The sequence below is a fragment of the Aythya fuligula genome, chromosome 6 (assembly GCF_009819795.1).
Source record: "Aythya fuligula isolate bAytFul2 chromosome 6, bAytFul2.pri, whole genome shotgun sequence".
NCBI classification, from domain to species: domain Eukaryota; kingdom Metazoa; phylum Chordata; class Aves; order Anseriformes; family Anatidae; genus Aythya; species Aythya fuligula.
Window position 1 is genome coordinate 21,887,395 of NC_045564.1, and position 26,669 is coordinate 21,914,063.

The following is a 26,669-nucleotide window of genomic DNA, read 5'->3' on the forward strand; positions in this document are numbered from 1 at the left end:
GCCCGTTCAAAGTTTCCTTCCAAACAATTGGGAGCGACACTTACCCGTGCCCGTCCCTCCAGGGGCTGGGCAGCCGCACTCGGCAGCCGCCCGCAAACGAAACCGAAAGGGCTCGAAAGGAGCCGGCTTACGGGGCGGCGACCTGCGGGCGGGCTGCCGGCGGACCCCGGCTGCGGCGCTCCCCGGCCACCCCTGCAGTATCCCCCCGACCCCGTCCTGGGCACCGCCAGCGCGACCATGTCGACGGAGTGCCGAGACGAGTGCTTCCTCTACATGATCTCCTGCTTCAGGCCGCGGCTGAAGCAATACATCCGGGTGCTGCCGGTGCTGGACTGGCTGCCCTCGCTGAGCCGGGAGGAGAAGGAGAAGGTGCGGGTGGTGGCGGAGCAGAGGGGCGATGTGGAGGGGGCCGAGGAGCTGCTGCGCGCCGTGGAGCGCGGCCCCCGCGACCAAGGTTGGTTTCCTGAGTTCGTGCAGGCGCTGGAGAACAGCGGCTGCAACCTGGCTGCCAGCTACGTGAACCCCAGCCAGCTGCCCTCGCCCACCGAGGAGGCTGACCACGACCTCTGTGTGCAGTTGGTGCAGCTGCTCCACGCCACCCTAGTGGATAAGATGCGGGCCAGGCAGGTGGCCGAGATGTGCCTGCAGATGAACATTTTCCAGGAGGAGGACCTGGAACGGGTAAGTGGCCCATTCTGTCAGGCTGGGCACCAGGCAGTCCCACAGATGCTGGCCACCCCCAGGAGCTGTGGGGCACCACAGCAAGAAGTGGCCTCATGTAAGTGTAAAAAGCTAAAGGGTGGTGCTCCAGGTAAGCTGCTGAACACTTAAGAGGTTGGCTAGCAGATGGGATGCCAGCTAACAACCAGGGGCAGACAGTAAATACCTTGAGCAGAGAGTTAGAATAGACCAGTATGTAAGTGGAAGGAGTCTGGCCAACTTTACTATGACTTATCATTTTGACAGACACCTGGCTCAGGAGATAATTAAGTGTCTTTTGGCCTATGAACCATACCAGAAAGTTGTGCCAGCCTATAAAGTCCTAGGGAACATTTGAAGTAAAACAAGACCTTCCTTCGCCTTTATTTTTTGCCTTAGGTTCACTAAGAAATATCATACCCAGCAGCAGACTATGAAGCTGAGCAGAAATACCAATTTGACAAGAAAGAGCAAGTGAAGGGTAATGGCTTTGACAAAAACATTTGCCAGTGTTTACTCCACTGGGCCAAGAATGGCTTGCCTGGACTAGTGTGAAACTTACTTGAAACCAAAAAAGTAAAAAAGTTGATATCCTGAAACAGTACTAGAAGAAGAAATATATAGAGAGAGAGAGACAGAGAGAGATAAATTTGGCGTAGAAATAAGACAAAAGCTCACAAACTAACAGTAGAATTATGTCATACTTGCACTCTGAACTTTGCATCAACTGTTTAGGTGCTTCAATGCTCATGTCAGTTAAATGAGAGTCATGTAAGTCACCAATTCATCTGATTGGTGACTGTCGGGAAGCAGCAAGGGCTAGCTGCACCCCAAGAGCTGGGGAGCCAAGCATGGTAATGCAGCAGGTGGAGACAGGAATCTTTTAGGAAACTATTGGCTCCATTCCTTAATGGGTGCACATGTTCCCTGGTCATCTTTATGCTGCTTGTATTTCAGCTTAAGTTGTTACTCTTCAGACCCTTGCCAGTTTCAATTCTGATAGGGCCTAGGCTTTCTTAATGAATGACATCCCAGGGTAGTCCTGCTATATTCCACCTTTGTTTAACTCATCTCTCTTCCCACTGCCCACACACCTTCTTTTTGTATTCAGCCTCAGTGAGGGGGTTTTCACCCTGTTTGGCAAAACTTGAGCCAGCTGCTATGCTTACCCATTTTCTTGCATATCAGTATGGATGATTCTTAAGCCTTGAGGAAATTGCCCTTGAAGACTGAACACCTGTCTCAAGCAGCAGTACTTTTGAAACAGTGCTTTTCTTTGTTGTGAACACCTGCCCACTTCTGCTCATGACATCCTTGGAACACTTTTCTATAGCTTCTTTGAGGGCAGTAGTCACTTTCAACAGGGTATTGTATCTTGTATTATTGTATTGTGCTTGTATCATATCTTTAAGTGAGAATTGGGAAGTTGAAGCCAGTGTTTAAGAAGGGAAATGTTCAATTCTAAGTATGAGGTCATGCTATAGATGAAGTGTGAGCTCTGATATGCTGTAGGGCATTATTTCTCCTTAAGCAAGGAGAAGCAATTGGTTTAGTTCCTAAACCAATGTGAACACCCATTAATGTTCCTTAAAAAAGATTATTATAATGGTTGTTATTATAACCATTTCCAGTACCACCAGTCTCTCCAATTAAATCTCAGATCTCTTGTTTTATGTATACTACCAGAAACTATATGATGTTGGACAAAAATGCAGTAAAACTCTGCTGGTGAGTAAAATTATTGTCAGGCCCACCATATATGTTTGTTCCTATGTTTTAGTGATGACAGGGAAATACTTTTGTAGTTATACTATTCTTGCTAACTTCCCTAAACTGTTTCAAAATTCTGTCTCAAAGTGTTTTATTTTATTTTTACCAGATCAGTGCTGTTACTGAAACTCGTGGGAACAGAGATGGTGCAAGAGAGCTATTGAGTAGAATAGTGCAGAAAAAGGATTGGTTCTCTCCTTTCTTGGTTGCTCTGCGTCAAACACAACATGAAGACCTTGCAGATGATTTAAGCGGAAATACAGGAGGTAATCATCTTATTACACCATAATAATGTGTGTTGTTTTTTTTTAACATCTCTTTTTGAGCTTTTACTTTGGAAACAATGCAGGGTTCCAGCCATATTGATTTCACTATATACAAATAGTGAAAAGACAAATGTTTTCAGTTGTCTGAGGATTTCAGAATGAAGTTATTTAACAGCTAACCTGATAGATTCTTAAACACTAGAAATCCTTATTAAGCAATATCAAACTTACAACAGTATGACCAAAATTGTAATTAAACTGAATACTTACCTTTTGTAACCCATTGGTTTTCAATATGATATTTGGATAATGATTCATAATAAATAGAAGATTACTTTGAGCAAATAAAACAAGCCTTTTCTGGATTCTTCTTTCACCACAAAGATTAATGTTTCTTTTATAGCATGGTTTACAAATACATTTGGTATTTTAAAGTAGACTGGAGCATATCTCCTTGGGGATAACACATTGATAGGACTTAAGATATATTGCATAACATTTACTGGAAGTAGTAGAATAAACTAGTAAACATTATTTACAGAAATGAAAGTAAGAGGTTGAGGTTTTTGGTTACCACTTTCTATTCCTGTACAGTGATTATGATATTGTAAAATTATCACCCTCCATGCTAAAATATGGAAAAAAGGAGACCCCAACCCCCAGTTTTATATTGCAGTCAGCATAGGTTTTATAAGATATTTGAGAATTAATTTTTTAAGTGAGTCAGATGGTGGGAATAGATCAACCAGTACTGTGGTCCTAAGTTTCATTTTCTGTTACACATTTGTCAGGCTTAAATTCTTGTCTTCATTACTTTGCTATCAGGTAAAAAAATAATAAATGCATAGTACATGCACTAATTACTAAAAGGAGGGCTACAAGATGGTGAAGGGTCTAAAGGGCAAGACATATGAGGAGCAGCTGAGGTCCCTTGGTTTGTTCAGCCCAGAGAAGAGGAGGCTGAGGGGAGGCCTCATGGCAGCCTGCAGCTCCCTCACGAGGGGAGCAGGAGCAGAGGGGCAGGCGCTGAGCTCTGCTTTCTGGGGACAGTGACAGGGCCTGAGGGAATGATACGGAGCTGGGACAGGGGAGGGTGAGGCTGGATGTTAGGGAAAGGTTCTGCACCCAGAGGGTTGTTGGACACTGGGACAGGCTCCCTCGGTCACAGCACTGAGCCTGCCAGAGGTCAAGAAGCATTTGTACAAAGATCTCAGACACGTGGTCTGAGTTTTGGGTGGTCCTGTGTAGAGTTAAGAGGTGGACTCAATGATCCTTGTGAGTCCCTTCCAACTCAGGATATTCTGTGATTCTACGAAGTCAGAGAGAAATCATTTTTGTGTTTGGAATAAGACAAAGAAATGGAAGGCAGGAAGACGTTTGGGGAAAGTTCTCGCAGGTTTTCAGTTTTATGAGAAGGTTTTGAAGTCTTCTTTTAAGGTACATCTGTTAATGACCTTACAAAACTTACAGAATTCAGAAGAGATTTATGATCAATAACTTTTTAAATAAATATTTATGAAAGCATTAGAATTCAAAACTACCGTTTGTCAAGACCATATGTCATGCTGCTGTGCTGATGTGACAAGCATATTGAATACAGACTAATTCTTTGGTTTCTGTGCTACACAGTAAAAGAATATTTTTTTTTATAGTGCCATGTTATTTCTTCTGTTACTTTATAGGAAAAGATAATAAAGGAAACGGGGTGAAGAACAGTACAAACAAAGAAACAGAAGCTGCAAGCCAACCAGGACATTCTGGAGTGAAGGATTTGAAACAGCAAGAAAATCTGAATAGTGGTTCTGTCAGTGAAAATGGTGTATTGGAAACATCTGTTGAAAAGAATTCTGTAGTTTTGGGTACGTCCACTAATTGGTATTTTGTTCTGGTACCAGTTCAACTTTAGTAACTGGAAGTAACTAAGAGAATATTCTTAGTTTATTAGTTCCCATCTTGCTCAAATATTCGGGAACATATGCTACATTCAATGTGAAGGGAATTAATGGAAAAAGTAAATCTTGATTTCTTGGAAGCAGTAAATTCTATTTCGTCCTATCAGTTAACTGCAGTACCAACTTAGGGGACAGATCTTTAAATTTGCTTACTTCACTTCAAAGGAGTTGCTCTCAAAAAAGAATGTTGTCATATTTGAACTAATTAATCTGAAAGGTATGAAAAAGCTTCACCTAAAGTAACTACACCAAGCTAGTTCAGAAACCTATTTGCTAGCACAGTGCAGAACGGCTTAGAAGGACATTGCCAAGAAATTGTTGTGGCGTGTTCGTATGGATTCACTTTTTAAAATGTGCCTGTGGAGTTGATCATGAGCAATAGCAACTACCAGCAGCAATTCCCAGATATAGCCAGGAACTGATGATTCAAACATATGCTGTATGATTAAGGAACCATTTGTATCTGTTACAAGTTCAGATGCAGCTCAAACAATAGTTGCAATTGAGATGAATTGTGCCTGAAATTATTTTAGTGGGCTTACTCAGACAAAGGAGTAAGACAACTAAGGTTGTTCTTTTTTTCATCAAACATGAATATGTCAAGAAAAATTTGGCTCTGAAAACTGTGGCCGTTCAGTGTGTAACAGTAGTAGCTTATTTTTCATTTAGCGTGATCTTAACAGCATATTACAATGATTTATAGCAATTAGTGGATTATTGACTGCAGTAGAAATATAAGCTTGGTTTTCCTGCATTAGAACATAATTTTGCCTTATAAAACAGAGGTGCCAAATATTTATTGATGATTCAGAATGAATCCAACTAAGTTATCCTTACTCTTAGGGTTGTTTCAGGGCAAGTTAGGCTCTTAATTGTAGCCTTGCTCTGGATAGGTTTTCACTGCTGTTAGTGTGATCTTACCTGACTATTTTTAGACCAGACAGGTAAAAGTACAACTGGACCCCAGATTCTACTTCCGTGTAGGCTAGGAACCCACCTAATTTGCACTTTGATCTGTCAGTTTTGCAGTACACTCCCACCATTCCTCCATATATTGAGGACAAATTTCAAGGAGGAAGAATTGTTTTCAAATCACTTGATATTCCTGCATTTTGCATTGGATCTAAAGACTCCCCTGACCCTTTTATTGCAGTAGATAAGACATAGTGAGTCAGGGAGAAGGTAAGAGAGCCCATGGTGGTTTTACCTTGCTGGGTAGCTAAACTCTACCACAACCACTCTCTCACTCCTCCTCCTCAGATGAAGAGGAGGAGAAGAAAGTATGCTGGAAAGAAGCTCCATCACAGCCAGACCCAGTACAGAGCCATAGGGTCATAAAGGTAGAGTAGAAATACACAATTTAGTCTGAGAGAAAACTAGAAAGAAAACTGTCTGTACAAGAATACAGATAAGACGCTGCATACACAGAATACAACACTAAAGTTTGCAAGGTCAGAATTGGAGCACTTGAATTGAGGTTTCTCTTAATTGTATAGAAAGCACTTCAAATAAATAGCAGCTGTGTTTTTCAAGATCTGTTTAATAAAATGAAGTAGATTGGAATGAATAATTATATTGTAGGAAAAATACAGATAGAAAAAGAAGCCAATGTGTTTTGTTTCCATCCTTATCATCATGCTCAAAGCCATGATTTCAAGAGTGTTTTGCCTGCTGTTGGTTCCAGTTCACAATGAAAGTTCCATGAAAATCTGACTAACTTGTGGTTACTATGAGGTGATAACTGATGGTGATACTATAAGGTGATGACTGATTTTTTAAGTGGAAGTTTCAGTAATGTCTTACAAAGTGTGCCCCTTAATGCTTCAGAGTGGAAAAAACAACCATTAATTTGAAAGTAGGACAGTTTTGACCAGTTTCCAGTCACATGACAGGAAAGAAAGACTTTATAAACACAAAAAAATGCATATTTCTATGTTCTTCATTGCATTCCATTGTCTTTATACTTATTTGTTAGTGCAAAGTGACATAAAGTGACAGTGACAGCTGTTAGAATATCAGCCCTTTTATCTTCATTGTTCTGGAAATGATTAATTTTTTTTTCTTTTAAAATAATTCAAGAAGATTAATACAATCAAAACAGGAGAATATTATGCTATTCAACTTTAATTTGGAAGACGAGTATTCTACATTTCATTTTACCACTAATGTTTTCTGTTGTAATGCATTCTGCAGATTGTAACTTGGATAACTGAGTATAAAATACTTTGTTAATACATATTCTCTGTTACATATACATCTTCTAGTAGGTCATTTTTGAAGGAAGACCATAATTCCATCTTTTCTTTCCTAATTGCATGGATTACTAGAAAGTGAGCAATAGCAGTGTCACTTTCAGAAATTGAATTCCTACTAAAGCTACTTAATATTTTGTCAGAAATCTTTGAATATGGTTTATAACTGGTGATGTTTTCTTCTATTTTCAGGGCAATACTGTCTTTTGTGTGATAATAAATACATGCTATTATATAATAATAGTAGGGAGTATTTATTTAGATCAGGGTCCTGCTGTGAATATGCATTTTTTTAAGTGCCTTTATTTTGATTACATTGATTTCTGGGAAACTAGCCTTTTAATTTATGTGCTTAAAGTGTGGTGGAGATTCATAGTTGAATTAGATTTTGAGGTTTGTAAGCAATAAAAGAAGAAAACTGAGGACAGCAAGACAGATATTTGCCTTTTCTTTAATGGTTATGTCAGGTAAACTGGAAAATAAGACTTAACCAAATACTGGACTACTAAGGTGGCTAAGGTAGCTTCATTTCAGTTGTCTATATTATGCTTTTTTTCATGAAATAGCTGTTTAGTTTCACTTAGTCATTCACCTTTCAAGGAGACCAAAGCTTGCATAAAAGGGAAGTCAAAACTTTGCATTTTTACTGAAGGCAGACTAGGTGAAACTTCTACCTCACTTACAAGATTACAAGATTTTGTAATGTATTTTAGGAGTAATGATCTAAGACTTCCCTTTTAGTTCTAATCTCTCACAGCATCTGTTTTGTTGTACCAATTATTTGTTGGGGACAATAAGTAAAATAGATAAGGAAAAACTGAAAAAATCTTGATAGAACACAAGTTCTATGAGATAATTACATGTAGGTCACTGTAATTATTCTGACTGTTTCTTATGGACACTATGAGCTCAGTTACAGAGTGCTGCAGGCAAGCTGACAAACAGTGGAGGATGAGTCTGTTTGCAGAAGATTTCTCTAGAAGAACTCTGTGTATCTCTTCAGATGTTAGAATTACCGTGTTTTGGAAAATCTGTATAAATTACACTTGTGGCTTAAAAAAAAATAAAAATAAAAATCAGTGCAATATATTGATTGCCCAGCAGAGGGAGATCTTAACATTAGAATATCTGCAGGAAACTTGCCAGATTTCTGTACCAGCGTCCAAGTTTTGTATTGAGTGTAACAGAATTGTCGGTCTCTGCTTTTACTTGCAATCAGTTTGGAAGATTTATTGTGTGTCCAGTTGTCCAACATGTTTTTCTTACTTTTTTTCCCTTCTGAAAAGGAACATAGGACTAGAGGTGATCATGCATGTGGTCCTGTGTGGACCCTTACTTCTAAGCAAACAGAAAATAGATGCCTGACTACACTAAATTACGAACCCCGTCACCTTATCCATCTTTTCTTCCATAGGAAAGGAAATTATTTTTCAGCCATCCCTGACAGACATTTGTCTAGCCCATTTTGACAACTAAGGGAGAGAGTAAATGACACACTGGCTATGTATATTTGTATAGCAAATATACTATACTACATTTGTTTCTGTTTCTTCATTTAGAATCGGATGTCACTACAGAAGATAGAAGTGTCAGTAACATGAATGAAAACCTGGGACAGAGCAGTACAACCAGTAATTCAGGTATGTTTCCCTTCTCTTATTGAGTAACTGCAAAATAAACTCTGGAGGGTAGGCCCTCTATGACTATGCTAAACCAAAAATAACTGGAAAACGTTTACTGTGAACTCCAACAACAGTATTTATATACCAAACTTCCTCTTATTTTGTTGGTAAACAGATGCCATTTTTATGGGTCTGGACTTAACTTCAAGCCCCAAAGGAGCTGATTTACTGGGATCCTCTGAATAGGTCTCGAAACATTGCCATCATACAAATGGTCAGTGATGCAGAATACAATCACACAGACTGGAATGAACTTCTGGAAGTCATCCAGTGAAGTTATCTGTACAGATACTCATAATACTGCCACATGTATGTGCTTCTTTTGCTCTAATGAAGAAGCTAAATTGTGTCTGGATCCTGTACTGGGGAGATAAGAGGGATTAAATTGGAAAGGTTTTAGAGGCATCAGAAGTTGAGGAGCAACATTTCCTGCGTACTTGCAGAACCATAATGAGGATCTACTTTGGACCTAAATAATTTAATAGCACTGTTTGTAAAAGTAACCTAATCAATGGAGATTAATATCCAAAGACCTTTGCAAATCTCACATTTAAGAATACTTGCAAGTTCTAAATGAAATGTAGCATTAAACTAAATATTAGATTGTGTTTAGATAACACTTTTCAGACAGATGTGAACTTGCAATGTATAAACTCTGAAACCAATTAAACACTGCTGTTGTAAAAGACACCCCACTTTTATTTATTTATTTTTTAACCTCAGGCAGAAAGAATTTGCAGCTGTCTTCCGTGGTGAACAGTTATTGTTTGCCCTACACTGAATTCAAGAATCAGTTGACTTCTAGAAACCAGCCTGTATATAGTTTGTTCTGTGCCTATATCTTGTGCAAGGACTAAGAAAAATCTGGGTTACTTTACAAGCCAACTCTGCCTAAAGAGACTAGTATTAGATCAGTAAAGTCAAGTAAAGTTGTAATATGTCATAAGCCTACAAAGTGTTTACTGAAAATGCTTTAGAATAGTTTCAACCTTTTTAAAACTAAAAATCCTGTGTTTTACAAGTGCACAGAAGATTCAGGATATCTCAAATCTAAATTGCTACCCCTCAAATCTGTTGCTACCCTACATATAGGGTTTTATTCTATGTATTGTTAACTCTGAGGAATATACTTAGCACTTCTGTGCTGAGGTGACTCATCAGTCACACTAGACTTTTTTCTCACTGTGTCACATGAAATGTCAGGGCACAGAAACTTCTCCATTTTGTGAGCAGGCACACTATATCCGTTGGGCAGGCTGATACAGGCTACTGGTGTGTGGTAGCACATACATAAATATATGGCCTGAACCTTTAATATTCCTGAAAAATCTCACATTTAGTTGAGCATTGGCTATGTCCAGTAGTCCAGCAGAAAAAAATAAATCACTACAGTTATGTGAAGAATGCAGAACAGATTTTTTTTACTTGTTATTTATTACACGTTCTGTTTACATTTGAGCTTTAAAAATAGTTGAAAAGTTTTTAAAAACATTCATGCTTAAACTCAGTGAGAGCAAATATGAGAAAAATAGTGGAGATACAGATGGAATTGGTGATATTTTTGGATTTTATAATTTGAATTTTTGCAGTATGGCTGTTGTATTTGATGTCTGGATAGATCTTAATGCACTAATAGGAGTTTGATTTTAAAGCAAAGAATCCTATGGATTTAGTTGCCCTTTTCAATGCAAGGATCATTTTACATTTAAGAAAAATGTTGGAATTAGGATAATAGAAGAATAATTATCATGTTTCTTTTAGCACAGAGCAGCAGTTTATGAGCCTTGTATGAAGGCAGACAACCTCCCTAAAGTTTTACTGTGCATGATGAAAATTCTTTAATGGAATCATATCCTGTGAAAAGATTCCTGTATTAGCCTTTATCTTACCAGGAGCCAAGGAAGCTAGGAGAGAGATAAGTTAAATATTTTTTAGGCATGGATAGTTAGTTGAGGATGTTAAGATACTGAAATTTAACTAAACAGATGGGTGATAAAGTGCTAGTTTCAATATGATTGAACTATTGTATTTAGTCAACCAGAAAGCAAACAGTGTTCTTCCTCAAAAGAGAGTAGTAGAAGTCAGATAAGTAACAGCAAGTACTCTCTGGTGTAAATTTCCCAGTGTTCCAGATAGTGCTGCACTCACACTAAAAGGCAAAACAAGCAAAAAACACTTAGGAATGGTATTCGGGTGTTTCCATCAGCAGTATTTTATCAAGCTTCATTACTTTTTGTTAGTTTAATTTTATTTAATGGAATAAGGTTTACTAGAAAAATACACTTATTTTTCATATGATGCATCAGTGATAATAAAAGCCCCATGATTCTTCATTTAATATCATCAGGAAATAAAACTAGAGGGTTTTTTTCCTCATTTTTAGTCTAGTAGGATTTCTGCCTCTTATTCGCTGACAACAGTACAAGTTCAGGATAATTAATAGTTCAGGATAAACAAACATATCTGTAGAAGAAAAAAGGCGCAGAACCCCACTAATGTAAATACTTCTTACATTCATATAGATAATTTCTGACTTCCTAAATATGTATAAACTCAGAGAACTGACATGCTTTTCTCACTGCCTGAAATTGTGACATCCCTTTTAACTTTTGAATGTTGTTTGTTTTATCTGTGAGAAGTAAATATGAACTTTCTGCCATTGCATTTTACATGATAGATGGAAGGTTTTGGCCTTTAGGTGGCAAATGCACATGGCCTTTTAGTGAACAGCTCAGACTGCATTATGTATGAGTCAGTCTGGAGGCACCACAATTTGCATTGAATAGGTGGTAACATTCTGCAGCTAGCTCTGTCTTGTATGGGCGATTGAATTTTATCTATTTGATCTTTATACTTTATAACTCCCTTCATCTATTTTTAAGTAGTCCCTATCTCTTTTTCTTTTTCTATGGCTACATCTTTTTCTTTTTTTTTTTTCTTCCTCTGGGAGGTATTTAAAAAGGTAGCTCACATGCAAGCAAATAAATTTCAGTACCGATGAAAGAGAGCATCACATAAGATTGTCTACATTATGCATACTACAGCTCTGAACACAACTTTTGTTGTTCTCAGTGCTACTGAATTGTATCATTTGAATTCATACATAATAATAATCATATTAACATAGATGAATGAAGACATATTGTGGCTTATTCCACCTACACTGTTAGGCAACTGGATATAAGCACAGGTCCACAGAACAGCATTTCCTATGCTAACACGCTATGTTTCTCTTTATTCAGAAGATGTATCTCATAATAAATTTATATTTTTCATTTGTCACTTGTTCAATATTCTGATAAATGCTTCCTGTTTGATATTTATATTTCTTTGCACCCTTAGATGAAGATGAAATGGAGAGCAGAGCTTCACCTGAACCAGATCTGATACTGAGAGACTACCAGATGGAAGTTGCAAAGCCAGCACTGAATGGGGAGAATATTATAATATGTCTCCCTACAGGCAGTGGTAAAACCAGAGTGGCTGTTTATATTACCAAAGATCATTTGGATAAGAAAAAAAGAGCATCAGAACCTGGAAAAGTTATAGTACTTGTTAATAAGGTATGTTGGTACGTTTAAAAAAAAAAATAGTATTTTGCAAACCTCATGCACTGTTAGTAAAGAACTTGTAAAATGAATGTAAATACATTTTTCAGCTTCTCCAGATTTAGCTATGTTTAAAGGCACACAACTATAGACTGTCATCTCCATTATATTGCTGAAAACATGAGTGATTTTAATTTAATGCAGCACATATGAGTATTTGCATGTAGCCAATTAACTACATTATCGGAAAAAGTTTTATTTCTTGTTAGGATTAATAAAAATCAAATAACATTTAAAAAATATATTTTTCACATTCTATGTTTGGATCTGGTAATGAAGGCCACCTAATGAGTCTCAAACTAGTTAGGTAATATTCTGTCAGATTTTCTGATAAGAACTGCAATTTTTACAGTTAAATTCAGAGCATATAACCTAAACTAAAGTTTTTCTATGGTAATATTAAAGTGTGTAAATGCATTTAATAATTTTATTGAAAGATTAAAAGATATCCCTATTCTCCTATGATAATAAAATTGTTAGTATGTTATAAGCTTAGTCAAAGAGCCAGAGCATTCATTGCTTGTTCTTTCCAAGACACAGTTAAGCCAAAGTTCTTGGGGCAAAAAGTTTTTCTTGGGAACTTTTTTTTTTTTTTTTTAATAAACGTTTTGGGAAAATGTTTTTATGAACATTTTGGGAAAAGACCTGTGGAATGAAAAGAAGTACAGACATATAAATACTTCAATGGACAGAGAACAGTGTTGATGAGAAAGAGAGGGGATTGCTTTGTGGATTTTTAGTATTTGCTTTTCCTTTTTTTTTCAGGTCCTATTGTGTAGTGAATAAGGGTTTGTTTACTTTTTAAAAAAAAAAAAAAAGTATGTTTTGCACAGAGTGTATATTCACCTAACAACATCTCTGGCAAATAGGTATATATTTATAATCCTTATAATCCTATGTATGTTCTGGTATAAATTATTTGGAAACTTTTTTTCAGGTACCGTTAGTGGAACAGCATTTACGAAAAGAGTTTAATCCATTCCTGAAACGTTGGTATCAGGTTATTGGTTTAAGTGGTGATTCTCAGCTGAAAATCTCATTTCCTGAAGTTGTCAGAAGATATGATGTAATCATCAGTACAGCACAGATTCTTGAGAATTCACTGTTAAATGCAACTGAAGAAGATGAAGAAGGTGTCCACTTATCAGGCAAGATTTTCATTCTGAAATTTTTACAGAAGGTCAAAAGTTCTGGAAAACTGCAGATTAAAAATGTGCCAAACTCAGTAGTTAATGTCTTTTGACTGTTTTTATAAATGCAAGCTGTACTCTGAGAGTCAAAAACAGATCTTAATGTGCTTGCAATTTTTTGAAGCCAAGTTAGACTTTTGCAGTTCACCTGTTGTGCATCCCATTTTATGTAGCTCAAGCACAACCTTGTGCAAATACAACTATACTGATTTCAGCTTACAGGTTTGGTAGAACATTGAATTATATCATGTAGAAGCCATGAATAGAAGTATAAAAAATATTAAAAACTCAAATGCAGTAAGTAGTTTGAGAAATACAATGAAGCATGGGATAGAAGCCAATCTGTTATAAAAGTTGTAATCTTTAAAATTTTGCCATTTTGCTAACATGTGGAGATAGGATTACTTCTAACTACATATAGATAGGCAGCTACAATGGTCTCCTACAACAGACAAAGGAAGTTGCAGAGCACAAAAAGTAGAAGATGAGATGAATTATATTGTTAGCCCAGAAGTCTAAAGTGGGAGATACTATTGGGAGATCAGAAAGGAAATTGTATTATCTGCCAGTGATGGAACAAAACATGACTTCAGCTCCAGGATTTGGGCTGCAGTGACCAATAGTCAACTCTATTCTAGATGGGATAGGAGATAGCTGATGGGAGAGCTACAATGTTCAAAATAAGGGAATTAAGGTAAAACAAGAATTTGTCTGAGTGTTACAGAGACAACAGGGAAGCATGGTGTCTGTCAGTGCCTAGTGCTGATTGGAGTACTTGCTTGATCCAAACCAAGTCCTAAAAAAGCCACTTGAGTATCCCAGAATTACCTCCCCTCCCGCAGAATACCTTTTCGTTATCTTAGGTAGAGTTCCAAAGATTTTGTTGTATTTATGTCATTTACACCTCCACTAAGTCAGTAAACCTTCCCAAATCTGAATTATTTGGGAATACCATATAGAGGTGCCTAAATGCTTCTACAGGAACTGCTGGCCTAATTGGGCTGAGTCCCAAGCTTGTGTCATGAGGTTTCACACCTTGCAAAGTTTCCTTCATAGAAAGTTATAATACATATGATCTATATATATAATGTAGAAATGTTAGAAATAAATAGAAAATTTGGTTTGAAACCACAAAACTCCAGTCCAAAATAGCTTCCTAGACCACTTGTGTGAAAACAGTCACGTTTCCCCAGTGATGTGGAGCAATATTTTGCTTTCTTAGTGGTACTCTTTGGCTTAATATCTAAATAAAATTTCCCCTGTTCACTTTCCACCTTTCTTCAGGTTCTTCAAAGACCTGAAAATATATTACATGATATTTTCCCCAGCAGAAGGGCCCATTCAGATTATTCTAATTCTCTGTTAGTTTCCAACTTTTGCTGCTGGTTGACACAAAAATCATTTGTAGTGATGCAGCAGTGTTAGCACACCAATGTGTAAACAAGGGCATGAAAATTGCCTGATTAAAAATTAAATTAAAAAATGAGTTTAACCCAAATCATTTCAGTCATCTGCTTTACAGACATTGCCACAGTTTTGTAGGGAATTCAACATAGAGAGTTACTAGCTAGTTAGAGGAAGGGTGGGAGCTCCATAAACCAGTTTTGCTGCTAGAGAAATAGTTTATGAGTCTTTGAAATAAGAACCTTAAAATATATTTCAGTATCTGCATATGTAAATATGTAGGTGAGATGTTCTTTGTGTTTGTGCAAGATTTAAAACAAAGAAAAAATACTTTATCATATTGTACTCTACCTGTTTCATGTAAATATGATCTAACTAAAAACCACAAAATCATAGTCTGAATCTTCATCAGTTTCCTCAACTACAAAAGCGAGATGATCAGTAGTGCCCTCTCCATCTGTTTGGTTTTTTCCAATGACACATCCACAGAGTAATGTAAGTCTTTTAATTGGGCAGAAACAGGGGGACAATCTCTGTGTTGTTATAAAATTGAAGCATATTTTGATCAGCACAGGACTTTCTAGAGTGTCTGAAAGACTTCTAATATGTTACGTATGTTCACATAGACAAATGATATGTATGTAGTTTGTCAATGCATTTACGGATATGCTTATAAAAGATAGCATAGATAGTGTAGAACTATAATATGTTCCTACTAGTGGTTACTATCTGCTATACTGGTTATTAAAAATACATGTCCAAAATTCTTTATACCATCAGATTGTTTTTGCAAGAATAGAAAAGCTTTCTACGTTATCTGAAAAGAAAAACTACTTTATATGTCAGGAGTGCAGCAAAAATTCCAAAGTTCATTAAATATATACAGCTCCTATCCACCCCTTCCTCCAGTTCTGTAAATTTTCTAATGCATTAGGACTCAAACAAACTAACTGGATCTTTTCAGCACCATGCTTACCTGTACAAAGATTTACTCACACAGTTCTACCTTTGAAAGAAAATTAATCATAATTATTCTTTCTTCTTTTTTTTTTTTAAGATTTTTCACTCATCATTATTGATGAGTGTCATCACACTCAAAAGGAAGGCGTCTACAACAATATAATGCGACGTTACATAAAAGAAAAGATGAAGAACAGAAAACTGGCAAAAGAAAACAAACCATTGATTCCACAGCCTCAGATTCTGGGACTTACAGCCTCACCTGGAGTAGGAGGTGCAAATTCCAACCCAAAAGCTGAAGAACATATTCTAAAAGTAAATAGCCCTTATATTTGCAAATCACTGAAGGAACAGTGTCTTGTTAAAGTAAATCTGTATAGTGTTAGGCTTCAATTATATCATCTGATTCTTTTCTTTTGTATATGGAAATTCAGCTCAGAGCCATTTAGCAAATTGTCCCACTACAAATTAATGGACATTGCTGTACAAATAAAGGTTGCTTACATAAATAGGGAAGTAAAAAGATTGCCTCACTTGAAAACAAAACAATCCAAGATCAAAGGCAAGAAATCCAGAAAATAGTGATGTTTTTAATTAATAAAAATCTTCTCTTTATGTTGCTGGATTAGAATTTACCATGTATTTTAAGTCCTAGTGAGATCACAGTATTTTATGTCTGTATTTCTAGAGCAACTAAGCTGGGCTTCCATGTGGATTCAGGAAAGTGAAAAATGTAGTTGAATATTTAAACAATGTACCTGTTAGATACAGGTAGCAAGCAAATGTGTTTACAGCAGTTAGTTACTGATTGAGAAGGGAGTAGTATGTGTGGTTGCATATATGCCTGACTGGAGATAATTGGTTAAATTCTGTATTTAAAACATCTGTGACTATAAAGAAACTATTTTACTTAAAATTCAATGGATATTATTACTAATACAAAAGGAGAATTTAACACAGGACTGCAGTGAAACCTCCTATTTAGTAAGATTTGCACAAGAATAGCGGACACATTGTGAGCAGGGAGGTTGGACTAGATGATATCCAGAGGTCCTGTCCAACATCAACCATTCTGTGATTTTGTGAGAAACGGAATGTGAAATGAGTATGTGAGGCGTACAAAAAGTTGTTAGGCTCTATTGAAGTAGTTATGGTTATGAGGTATTTTGGGACAAATCTTCCTAGCAGTGGAAAAAGCAGAGAATTCCTCTTCATTATCTGTGAAATCTTAATGATAAGATGGTGGTTCTATGTAAAGAAATGTAATCCAAATATACAACCTCAAATAGATAACTACTGCTGCAGACATCATAAAGGTTGCTTGCCAGACTTTTTTTTTTTCATCTGCTCATAATAAATTTAAAGTTTCCCCTTATTACTTCATACTCACTGACAGAAATGTGCATATTATCTTCTCAGGAGAGATCAAAAGCAGAAAAGTCCATTTTAGTTGTGCAGTTAGTTTTGAAATTTTCTCCATCTATTCCTCTTCCAACAAAGATCATTTCAAATTATTTTCTTATTTTGTGACAAGCTTTTACTTTCAGAATTAGTCACTAACATATATTTTCTTTTATTTAGTTTCACCATTCTTTTTATTTATTTGTTTTGTGCTCCAAAATTTTCTCTTCCAAAGTATTGATGGTATATTTTCCTTTTCAATGTACCTATTTTTCACCCCAATCTGCAAGCTTCATTTCATGTGCAAGAATCACTTCTGGCCTAAAAAGTAACTTGCATAGCTTCTCTTAAACACTTTTCAAAGAAAAGTCCTTCATACTTTTACTGTCTGCATGCCATTTTTGTGGGAAGAAAATACACAAAATGATGTAAAAAAAAAAAATCTGAAGGAGAAAGTATGTTACATTAATTCAGTTTTCATGTCAAATAAGTTATTAAACATTAAAATAAATAATCCCTGATTTTCTTACAGATCTGTGCCAATCTTGATGCACGTAGAATCATGACTGTTGAAGAACATGCCTCCCAACTGAAAAATCAGGTGAAGGAGCCATTTAAGAAGACCGTGATTGCAGATGACAAAAGAAAGGTATGTTTTGTCAAACAAATTGGTATTAAAGTTTAATTTCCCTTTGAAAGAATGTTGTATGGTGTCAAGAACTTCTGACTAATGCTGTTTTGCTATAGACTTACTGTGATCCATAGTGCTAATTTGTGTTAGTTTTTTTATCTTCTGCCTTCCTCTGGATGGAAAAGTGTCAGTAAAGTTAAATGAAACTAAATTTTTACATATCTGCATTTACTGCATTTATATTTGTCAGATATCTGGTCAAAAGTCCTTCTGAGCCATGTTTCTGTTGGGGTGACATAATATATACTAAAAAATGTTATATTCGCAGTTTAATTTTTATAATGTTCTGAGCTATTGATTTCCATAACTGTTAATACTCTTAGCAACCTTACTCAGCTTTGAATTTCAAGTTCTAGGTTTTAAGAAGTTACTTAGTGTAGTTTAAGCCAGAAGAGTTCGGTACTTTTTTTTTTTTTTTTTTTTCGCTTGAAGATGCTTGCTTACTTTAGTAATCCATTTCTTTCTAGGATCCATTCAGAGAAAGAATTATTGAGATCATGACAGATATTCAAAACTATTGCAAACTCTATCCAAAATCTGAGTTTGGATCTCAGCCGTATGAACAGTGGGTGATTAGAGAAGAGAAAAAAGGTAACTGTATAGGGAAAATATCTTGACTGAATTTGTCTGTTTCTTGTTTTGTTTTATTTTATACACAGACATGTTTTTGTTTTTTTTGTTGACTTTTAGCTGCAAAGGAAGAAAAACGCAAGGAACGTGTCTGTGCAGAACACTTGAAGAAATATAATGATGCTCTGCAAATTAATGACACTATCCGAATGGTCGATGCATACAATCACCTAAATAACTTTTATAAGGAGGAAAAAAGCAAGAAAACAATAGGGAGTGATGATGATGAACCAGCAGTATCAAAACAGGATGAAACAGATGAATTTCTAATAGATTTATTTCATGGTAAGCTTGAAATACATGGTGATTTTTAATATTTAAAATCCATAGAACCTAATGGTATAATTTGCATGGGCTCATTAATTATTACTTTGTAGAGATTGCTGTGTTGTTTATTATGCATTAAACAACGTCACAGTGTGATCATGTCCCAACATGTAGTAGATGCTCTTTGATTTTAGCCTAAGGACACTTCCTTTTTTCTGATACTAAGTAAAAATTGTTCTCTGCTGTTCTCCAATGAAGTGACCCTGAGGACATTCTGACAGGCAGACAGAATGTATATTCCATTAGATACTACTGAGGCACCAAAAGTTGAGCAAATGGAACACCAAAGTAACGTGCAATGCCCCTTTTTTAACAAGACCTCTCATACTAAGTATGCATACTTAGTATGCATTGACTGCATACTAAGAGATGGGAATAATGATCCTGAGTAAGTTCCAGGTAAAGAGCAGCTACTGAGAGAATTAAACAGCTGGTTAAATTGCAGAGACCAACAGTAGTTGCCTTTTTTTCTGATCATTCGCCTTGGAACTAGGATTAATGCAGTACTTTGCACAATAATATTTTCTGCCTCTTTTTTCCCCTTACTGCCTTCACAATGAGAAAAAGGTAGACAAGTTGGCTCCTGGGTGGTGCAAAACAAAATGGGATTCATGCTGTAGTAAAATCTAACTTCATGAACTACAAATTTAGAATGCCACCATTAACAAATTTGGGAAATGTTAAAAAAAAAAAAAAAAAAACTTTTAGACAGATTAATGAGGTAATGTCATTGTGTTTTTTACTCACCATCCATACTTGTCTTTGTGCCCACTGCCTTAGAATTTCAGTATTGAATTGCTGCTGAGAACTAAAAAGTTAAACTAATTAAAAATTAAACTTAGTTTTCTAGAGTGATTTCATTTCCATGTGTAAATGAAGTTCAGAGAAACTGATAGCAAAAAGGAAATTATACTCCAATCTGTTCCAGTTATATCACCGATTGTGCCAGGAGTAGTAGAAGGAAATCTAAGGAATTTGTTTCCAACTTTTAAGAATGGAGTTTATCTTTGGGAAGTAAAGTTACTGAAGCTCTTAGTGTAGATTTAAATACATGAGAAAACTATAGGTGTTTGTTACATATATCTACTTTGTAGATATGTATAGCTTTATGAGTATGTAGCTTTATGTGTGATTACATTCTAAAATATGAATGAGACTGTAGTCAGAAAGCTACTGCAAATGCAGAGTACCAGTTTTGGATAAACTGACTACCACTGCACTGGACAAGGTGGATTACTCACACGATAACCTGCACAGGAAATTTATATTAAAGTGGCTGTAATATCTTAACACACAAGCTTCCCCCATTCCTTTCTTAAACTATTAGTGTTGTCTTTTTGTAATCATATGTCCATGACATAAGTTTTTAAATATTAAAAATGTAAATTTAAAAAAAAAAAAAAAGTGTGAGGAATCCTCCCTGGTCAATGGTGCCTGTGTAAGAGAGTCATTCATTGAACCTTTCAACCTCTGTACAGAAAGTTGCTCTTTGTTTTGTTTGTTTTTCTCTTTTGTTGTTGTTGTTGTTGTTGTTTTTCCTAGAGCTTTTATTTTACATAGTACTGTTTTTTAACTTACATTTGCTATTTTTAAAGCAAAAAAGAAACAGCTAAAAGAGTTGGCTAGAAAGCCAGAATATGAAAATGAGAAACTGATAAAGTTGCGAAACACTTTAATGGAAGAGTTCACAAAGACTAAAGAACCCAGAGGAATTATTTTCACAAAGACTCGGCAAAGTGCTTTTGCCTTATTCCAGTGGATTATGGATAACCCAAAATTTGAAGAAGTGGGGATTAAGGCTCATTATCTTATTGGTGCTGGACACAACAGTGAAACTAAACCCATGACTCAGGTACAGAACTATTCAATATGGTGTTAAAATCCTGTACTTATTTTGAGAAAACAGTTTGGTTTAGTACTAGAACAAAGGACTGAAGTTTGGAGCCCAGAGTTCTACTTTCAAATCTGCCAGCATCTTACAATCATAAAGTGTAGCTTAGGTGAATAACAGTATTTTAATTTTATTTCCACGAGATGCAACTTTTATTGGTGCTTGTATTCTATGACAGCAAGAGTAACAGGGAAAAAGTTTCCTAGAGGAATATGTAGTCAAAAAGGGACACAAGTTGTAGTGAGATATAGGAAGAAAAAAAAGTGAACAAAATGGCAGTAGGAAAGTATGATAGTTAAATAAGGTCACACTTACTAAGACAACAGTGATTCAAATTATAGTTTACTGGACAAATTGAAAGATAAACTGAATTACAATGCTAAGGATGACTGTCTTTTCCTGATATCATCATTTAATCAATTTATTCCAGTTTATATGCATACTTCATACTGACACAGTCATTGAAAGAGAATTTGCCAAAACCATGAAAACTCCATGACTGATAACTCAACACTCCATCTCATATCAATGTGTTCACTTCATACACAACATCTCTCTGACAATTTATTTATACATTCAAATTTAATATTTTCAAAATAAAGTGCTTCAGTATACTAAATGCTCTGTTCTGCTTTTTACACCCTGTAAAATTGCCACTTCAGCATTTAAACAATAATGGTGTTACTTTTTGCTGGGCAGAGTCTATTTACTGCAGTTTCTTTCAGTTTCAAAAAAATGTATAGGAATTGTTCTGTACAAAGTAAGCTTGTTTTTTGAAAAAAAAAAATGTTCTTTAATCACTGTACCATATTGCACAAACAAAGCAATAGCCTCTGTATTTTGAAACTGAATGTGGTATTTAGGAAGCTTCTGTCCCTCTGCTACTGCTAAAGCGTCTTTGAAATGTTCATCTAATTCAAAATTCCATGTTTTGGATGCTTTATTTTTTATGTACATCATCTCCGTGTTTTTTGGTGCTCTGCAGATAAAAAAAAAAAATACATTATTTTGAGGAAATTTAAGTACTTGGGAACTTGACTTGAAAGTACTGAAGGCTGTACTTAAAGATGATAATACTGAAGTAGTAGATATCTGTAATGTCTGGGTAAATACATAAATAACTTTATAGAGCAAAGAATTGTATTATCAAAACTCCTAGTGTCTATGAAATGGAATCATTAGGTAAAAAGGTCCAAGTTCAGTTACATTTAAAAGATAGGTGTCTGCCCCCAACTCCCTCACAAATGCTGAACGCATAGTGTGTTCAGAAGAAACTCCTTATTTGTGATCTTGAAAGGTGTTAAATACAGTGGTTGAAGTGACTGAAGTTTGGCACTCCTCTCTGGAATGATTGGGTTATGATTCCTTAATTCTCTTCATTACAAGAAACTTCTGTCAGAAACTAATACTGAAAGTTAATATACCAATGTTTTTTAATTTACAGAATGAGCAAAGGGAAGTCATTGATAAATTTCGAGGTGGAAGTGTAAATTTACTTATTGCTACTACTGTAGCTGAAGAAGGCCTGGACATCAAAGAGTGTAACATTGTTATTCGCTATGGCCTTGTCACTAATGAAATTGCTATGTTGCAGGTAAGAGTTTACTGCATACCTAACTTATTTTTTAAAGTTCTTTTCTGTTTGGAATATGCAAATGGTGAATCATATTCCTGGGCTTTGGTAATACTTTTGGAATATTTGCAGTCTAAAAGAAAATGTTATTGCAACAAAGTTCATTTCCAGGTACCAGTCTCCTGCTATATGAAGTGCATGTTATATAAAATTTGCATCCATGTGGTGCAGTGTGAAATCCATTTAAAGTTCTACACAACCAGTAAGCTGTCTTATGCCTGGTATAGAAAAGGTATTCTCGTATGATCAGAGGCCTGGCTGAAATTGACTTTCTGTCCTTGTGTAATGGGTGGATGATGGACTTTTTGGACTTTTATCTTACTTCCAACCTCCCCACACATGTTTCCAGCCTATGATCAACCAGCAATATATTTATCACTTTACAAACACTAGACAATGCACACATTCCCTAAAGGAAAAAAGAAAAAAAAAAAAAAAAAGAGGATAGTTTCTATAGTTTCCAGTTTCTATAATAAAGGCAATATGTAAATTTAAAGACATTTGTACTCTTGAGAGCTAAAAAAAAATATAACTGCATATCTTAATACCAGTTTTGTTCATGTTCTCAGTTAATTTGTAAGCACATTTGAGATATTTAAATGCATGCTTATTTTTTGGTGACAAAGTTTCTGCTTCACAAAATGTTATGCTAATCACAAATCTCCTGAATACTATCTCACAGGTATCTTTAATGTTAATACAGAAAGAGAACGTTGTTAATACTAATTCTTTATCTGCCTAAGTGAAAAAAAAATTGCTCCGTGGAGTCTCTCTGTAGTAAGACTTGTACATGTCTTCTGTTACAAAAATAGGAACAAGTGTTGCTTGGTGTTTTAGGGAACTTTACGCTGTTTATGTTATATTCTTTGCAAATCGTAGGCCCGTGGTCGAGCTCGAGCTGATGAGAGCACCTATGCACTTGTGGCTTCGAGTGGCTCAGGAGCTGTTGAACGTGAAGACGTAAATATTTACCGTGAGAAAATGATGTATAAGGCCATTCAGCGTGTCCAGAGGATGCCGCAGGAAGAATATTTAAATAAGGTATCTACTGCAGCTCTACACTTTCCATTTGAAGAAGTCTGATGCATACTGTAACGAATACTTTCTACCTGAAATCTACTTAAGGGTAGATATAAGGGTAGAAATACAAAATAGTATTAGCTAATATGGCCTTGAATCCTTCTGCCAATACTTGTTTTATAATCTATGTTTCTGGACCTTTGGAGAAGTCTGCTTTTTTGTAGGTAAGCAGAGAAACACACAAGTTGGGAAAATTGACTAAAAATTTGATTAGTGTACTTAGTAAAATAAAGAGAAAGGCAATTGCTTTTTCACAGTATCTTTTTTTTCTTTAGAAGTCACACCTTATTAGGCAGAAAGATATTTTTTATGAAAGTATAATTTTAAGTTTTCAGAATAAGTTTTATTTGTAAGGCTCTGGAATTTATGGAAATAAATGTTTAGATTTATTAGTCTGCTACAGTCATTCCACTAGAATATTACAGTGCTCTAATTGTTATGTTTCTAGATTGAGAGCTTCCAGTTGCAGAGTATAATGGAAAAACAAATGAAGGCAAAAAGAGATCAGCGTAAAACATATAAGAAAAACCCTTCACTAATAACATTCCTATGCAAGAATTGCCACAAGCTGATATGTTCAGGAGAAGATATACAAGTTATTGAAAACATGCATCATGTCAGCGTGAAAAAAGATTTCCAGTAAGTGTTTATGAACTACTTTGTCTCCTTCAAGCAGAAACAGATTTTCTTTTCAGCAAGGCTTGTAACCCTATAGGCCCAGTAAGTAATAAATAAATAAATAAATAAATATTTTCCCAATATTTTCAAGTCATAAATTCTCTTGAGTTTACAGTTAATGAATTTGAAGGAAATGTTGGTTCTTCCCCTTATTTCAAGGTGAGCAGGGTGTGAAACTTCGGAAAAAGATAGTTCCTGTGGTAATATTAACTAGGTCACTTATATACTGTGGTGCGTATTCCACAGAGTAACAACAACTGAAGCTGAATGCCAGTTACCCAGTGCAGAGTCTCACATTTACACTGTTACACCAGTAACAGACCCTGGATAAAAGTGTGAACCATGACCAGTGACTCATCAACAACTTATTAATCACCTGTGATTGACAGCTCTACATGCGGAGAATGTTCGTACTGGTCACACACTTCCTTTATTTCTCCCAGTGTTCTTGCTTTTTCGAATCTTCATTGCAAGAGATACCATGCCATCTAGTTTGTTAAACATTTACCTCCAGTAAACTGTTTAACTTTTTAGTGCTGAAAGAGGTGACTTTCTTTTCCCAGTCATAATGGAAATTAAGAGGCCAAGAAAATGTTTTAATTCAACTTCAGTTTACTACAGTAACTTTGTAATTGGTATTGTACACTGCAAATCAGTCATGCTTTGTTATGCATGTACATGCAAATCAGTCTGCTCCAGTTATGTAGCAGGCACCGTCCTACCAAGTTACAGCCCTCCAAAGTTCTCCTTTCATTGAGACACATCACTGGTATAATTTGTAATGTTAATGAAGAAGTTTTGAAGAGTTTAATGAGAAATTAGTACTCATATGCTGAAAAAATGAAAATTTAGCTGCAGACCTAAACATTAGACTGCTTCTACTGTGAAATTGTCTCATCAACATAATGCTATCAGTCAAAGTACAGTTATAATTGAAACTATAAGGTAATAATTATTATAACCTCTCAGCACAGGCTGATAGTAATGATAGTAACTCACGAAATCAAGAACTCCCTAAATTAAATAATATAAGAATGTGTATATATTCTGCATCTCTGGAGAGACAGAATGAAATGATGCTGTGAAGGGGTAAAGTTGGACTACAGGGAGTAAAATAAAACCTCTAACTTTCAGATGTCATCTTTGACAGCTCAGTGGCACTTCAGAAAAACAAAAACAACAACAACAGAAAACTATCCCTTACTGTAACTCTGTAACTGAAAGCCTGCTGCTGCTAATGAAGGAGGATGCACCTCCAAAAATGTTACAAAAGAAAACATGAAGTATAGTTACATTTCAACGTTACTTAGGAGCATGAAATAGGACCTTGCATTGCCTCTGGCTCCTGAATGTGCACAACAGAGGTTACTGCCTTCTGGGTTTCATATCTGACTTCAGCAATGGTAGTCACTGTGCATTTAGGGCCATTTGTAGCCAATAACCAATGTATTCTGACTCACGCTGCTTTCTGTTTTTCAGACATCTTTACCATACAAGAGAAAATAAGACACTGCAAGATAAACATGCTGATAACCAGACAAATGTGGAAATTATATGTAAAGATTGTGGACAAGTGAGGAATGACTTCTTTTCATACTTCTATGTTGCTGGTGTCTGTCTTTATTTTTGTCTAATGACATGACTGTTTCTCTGATTTCCTTATACTTGCAGGCTTGGGGAAATATGATGGTTCACCGAGGTCTTGACCTGCCTTGTCTAAAGATTAGAAATTTTGTGGTTGTTTTTGAAGACAAGAAAGCAACAAAGGAAATTTTTAAGAAATGGGTAGAACTGCCCATCAGGTTCCCCAGTTTTGACTATGCAGCTCATTGTCCTTCAAGTGATGAAGACTGAGGACTCAAAATGAAAATAAATGTGTTTTTCATCTCTTCTCTGACTACTGATTATAAAGTGTTATAGAGAGTGCTGCATCCTAAACACTGTGAAAGCTCCTGAGCATGAAGACACTGCCTTGAAGAGGAGAAAAGACCCAAGGGAGAAGGACAAAGTCATGCGGCAGCTGTACGCACTCAGATTTGCAGTGGCACTCCAAGACAAATAAGACCAAATACATTGCAGTGATATGTATCCATGGAACAAATTCCCCTCTCAGTATATTTAAATGTGGGGTGGCAATGCTGTCAAAAGTGTGTTTGGTGACCTGTCTTTAAGCACAGAACATAAGACAGTCATCTTGACACTTGGTGTGGTGACTGTTTTCTGTTTTGCTTTCTGCTACAACCCTTATGAAGATAAAGTATCTTAAAAAAGAAACCATGTAAAGAGAACAGATTACATGAGTGTAATTTTTGAGTCACTGTAGCTTCTGTGTTTACATGACAGAGTGCTTTCTCTCTTACCTTTAGCTGTAAGCTCAGACATTTTTACAGACTGTTTCCATTAAAAGAAATCTCAAAAAAATCAAGCCCTTAAGTTGACTTTAAATTGATTATCTTAATGTCCAAGAAGGACAATGACAATTGACCTTCTGTGTGTTAGCTTCACAGGATTGTTAAACTGGCTATAGCCATTGAGGTACGCTTTTTTTTTTTCAA

The 26,669-nt window shown here is 35.9% G+C and overlaps 1 protein-coding gene across 1 annotated transcript; it reads left to right on the top strand.

Moving 5' to 3' along the window:
* Positions 1-26,669, top strand: IFIH1 (interferon induced with helicase C domain 1). Its single transcript, XM_032190582.1, has 16 exons — positions 1-681; positions 2,579-2,735; positions 4,418-4,594; positions 8,499-8,579; positions 11,964-12,184; positions 13,167-13,377; positions 15,881-16,098; positions 17,717-17,833; positions 18,343-18,466; positions 18,566-18,790; positions 20,428-20,684; positions 22,168-22,317; positions 23,236-23,397; positions 23,885-24,075; positions 25,594-25,687; positions 25,786-26,669. The coding sequence occupies exons 1-16, from the start codon at positions 238-240 to the stop codon at positions 25,966-25,968; spliced, it is 3,012 nt and encodes a 1,003-aa protein (XP_032046473.1). The 5' UTR covers positions 1-237; the 3' UTR covers positions 25,969-26,669.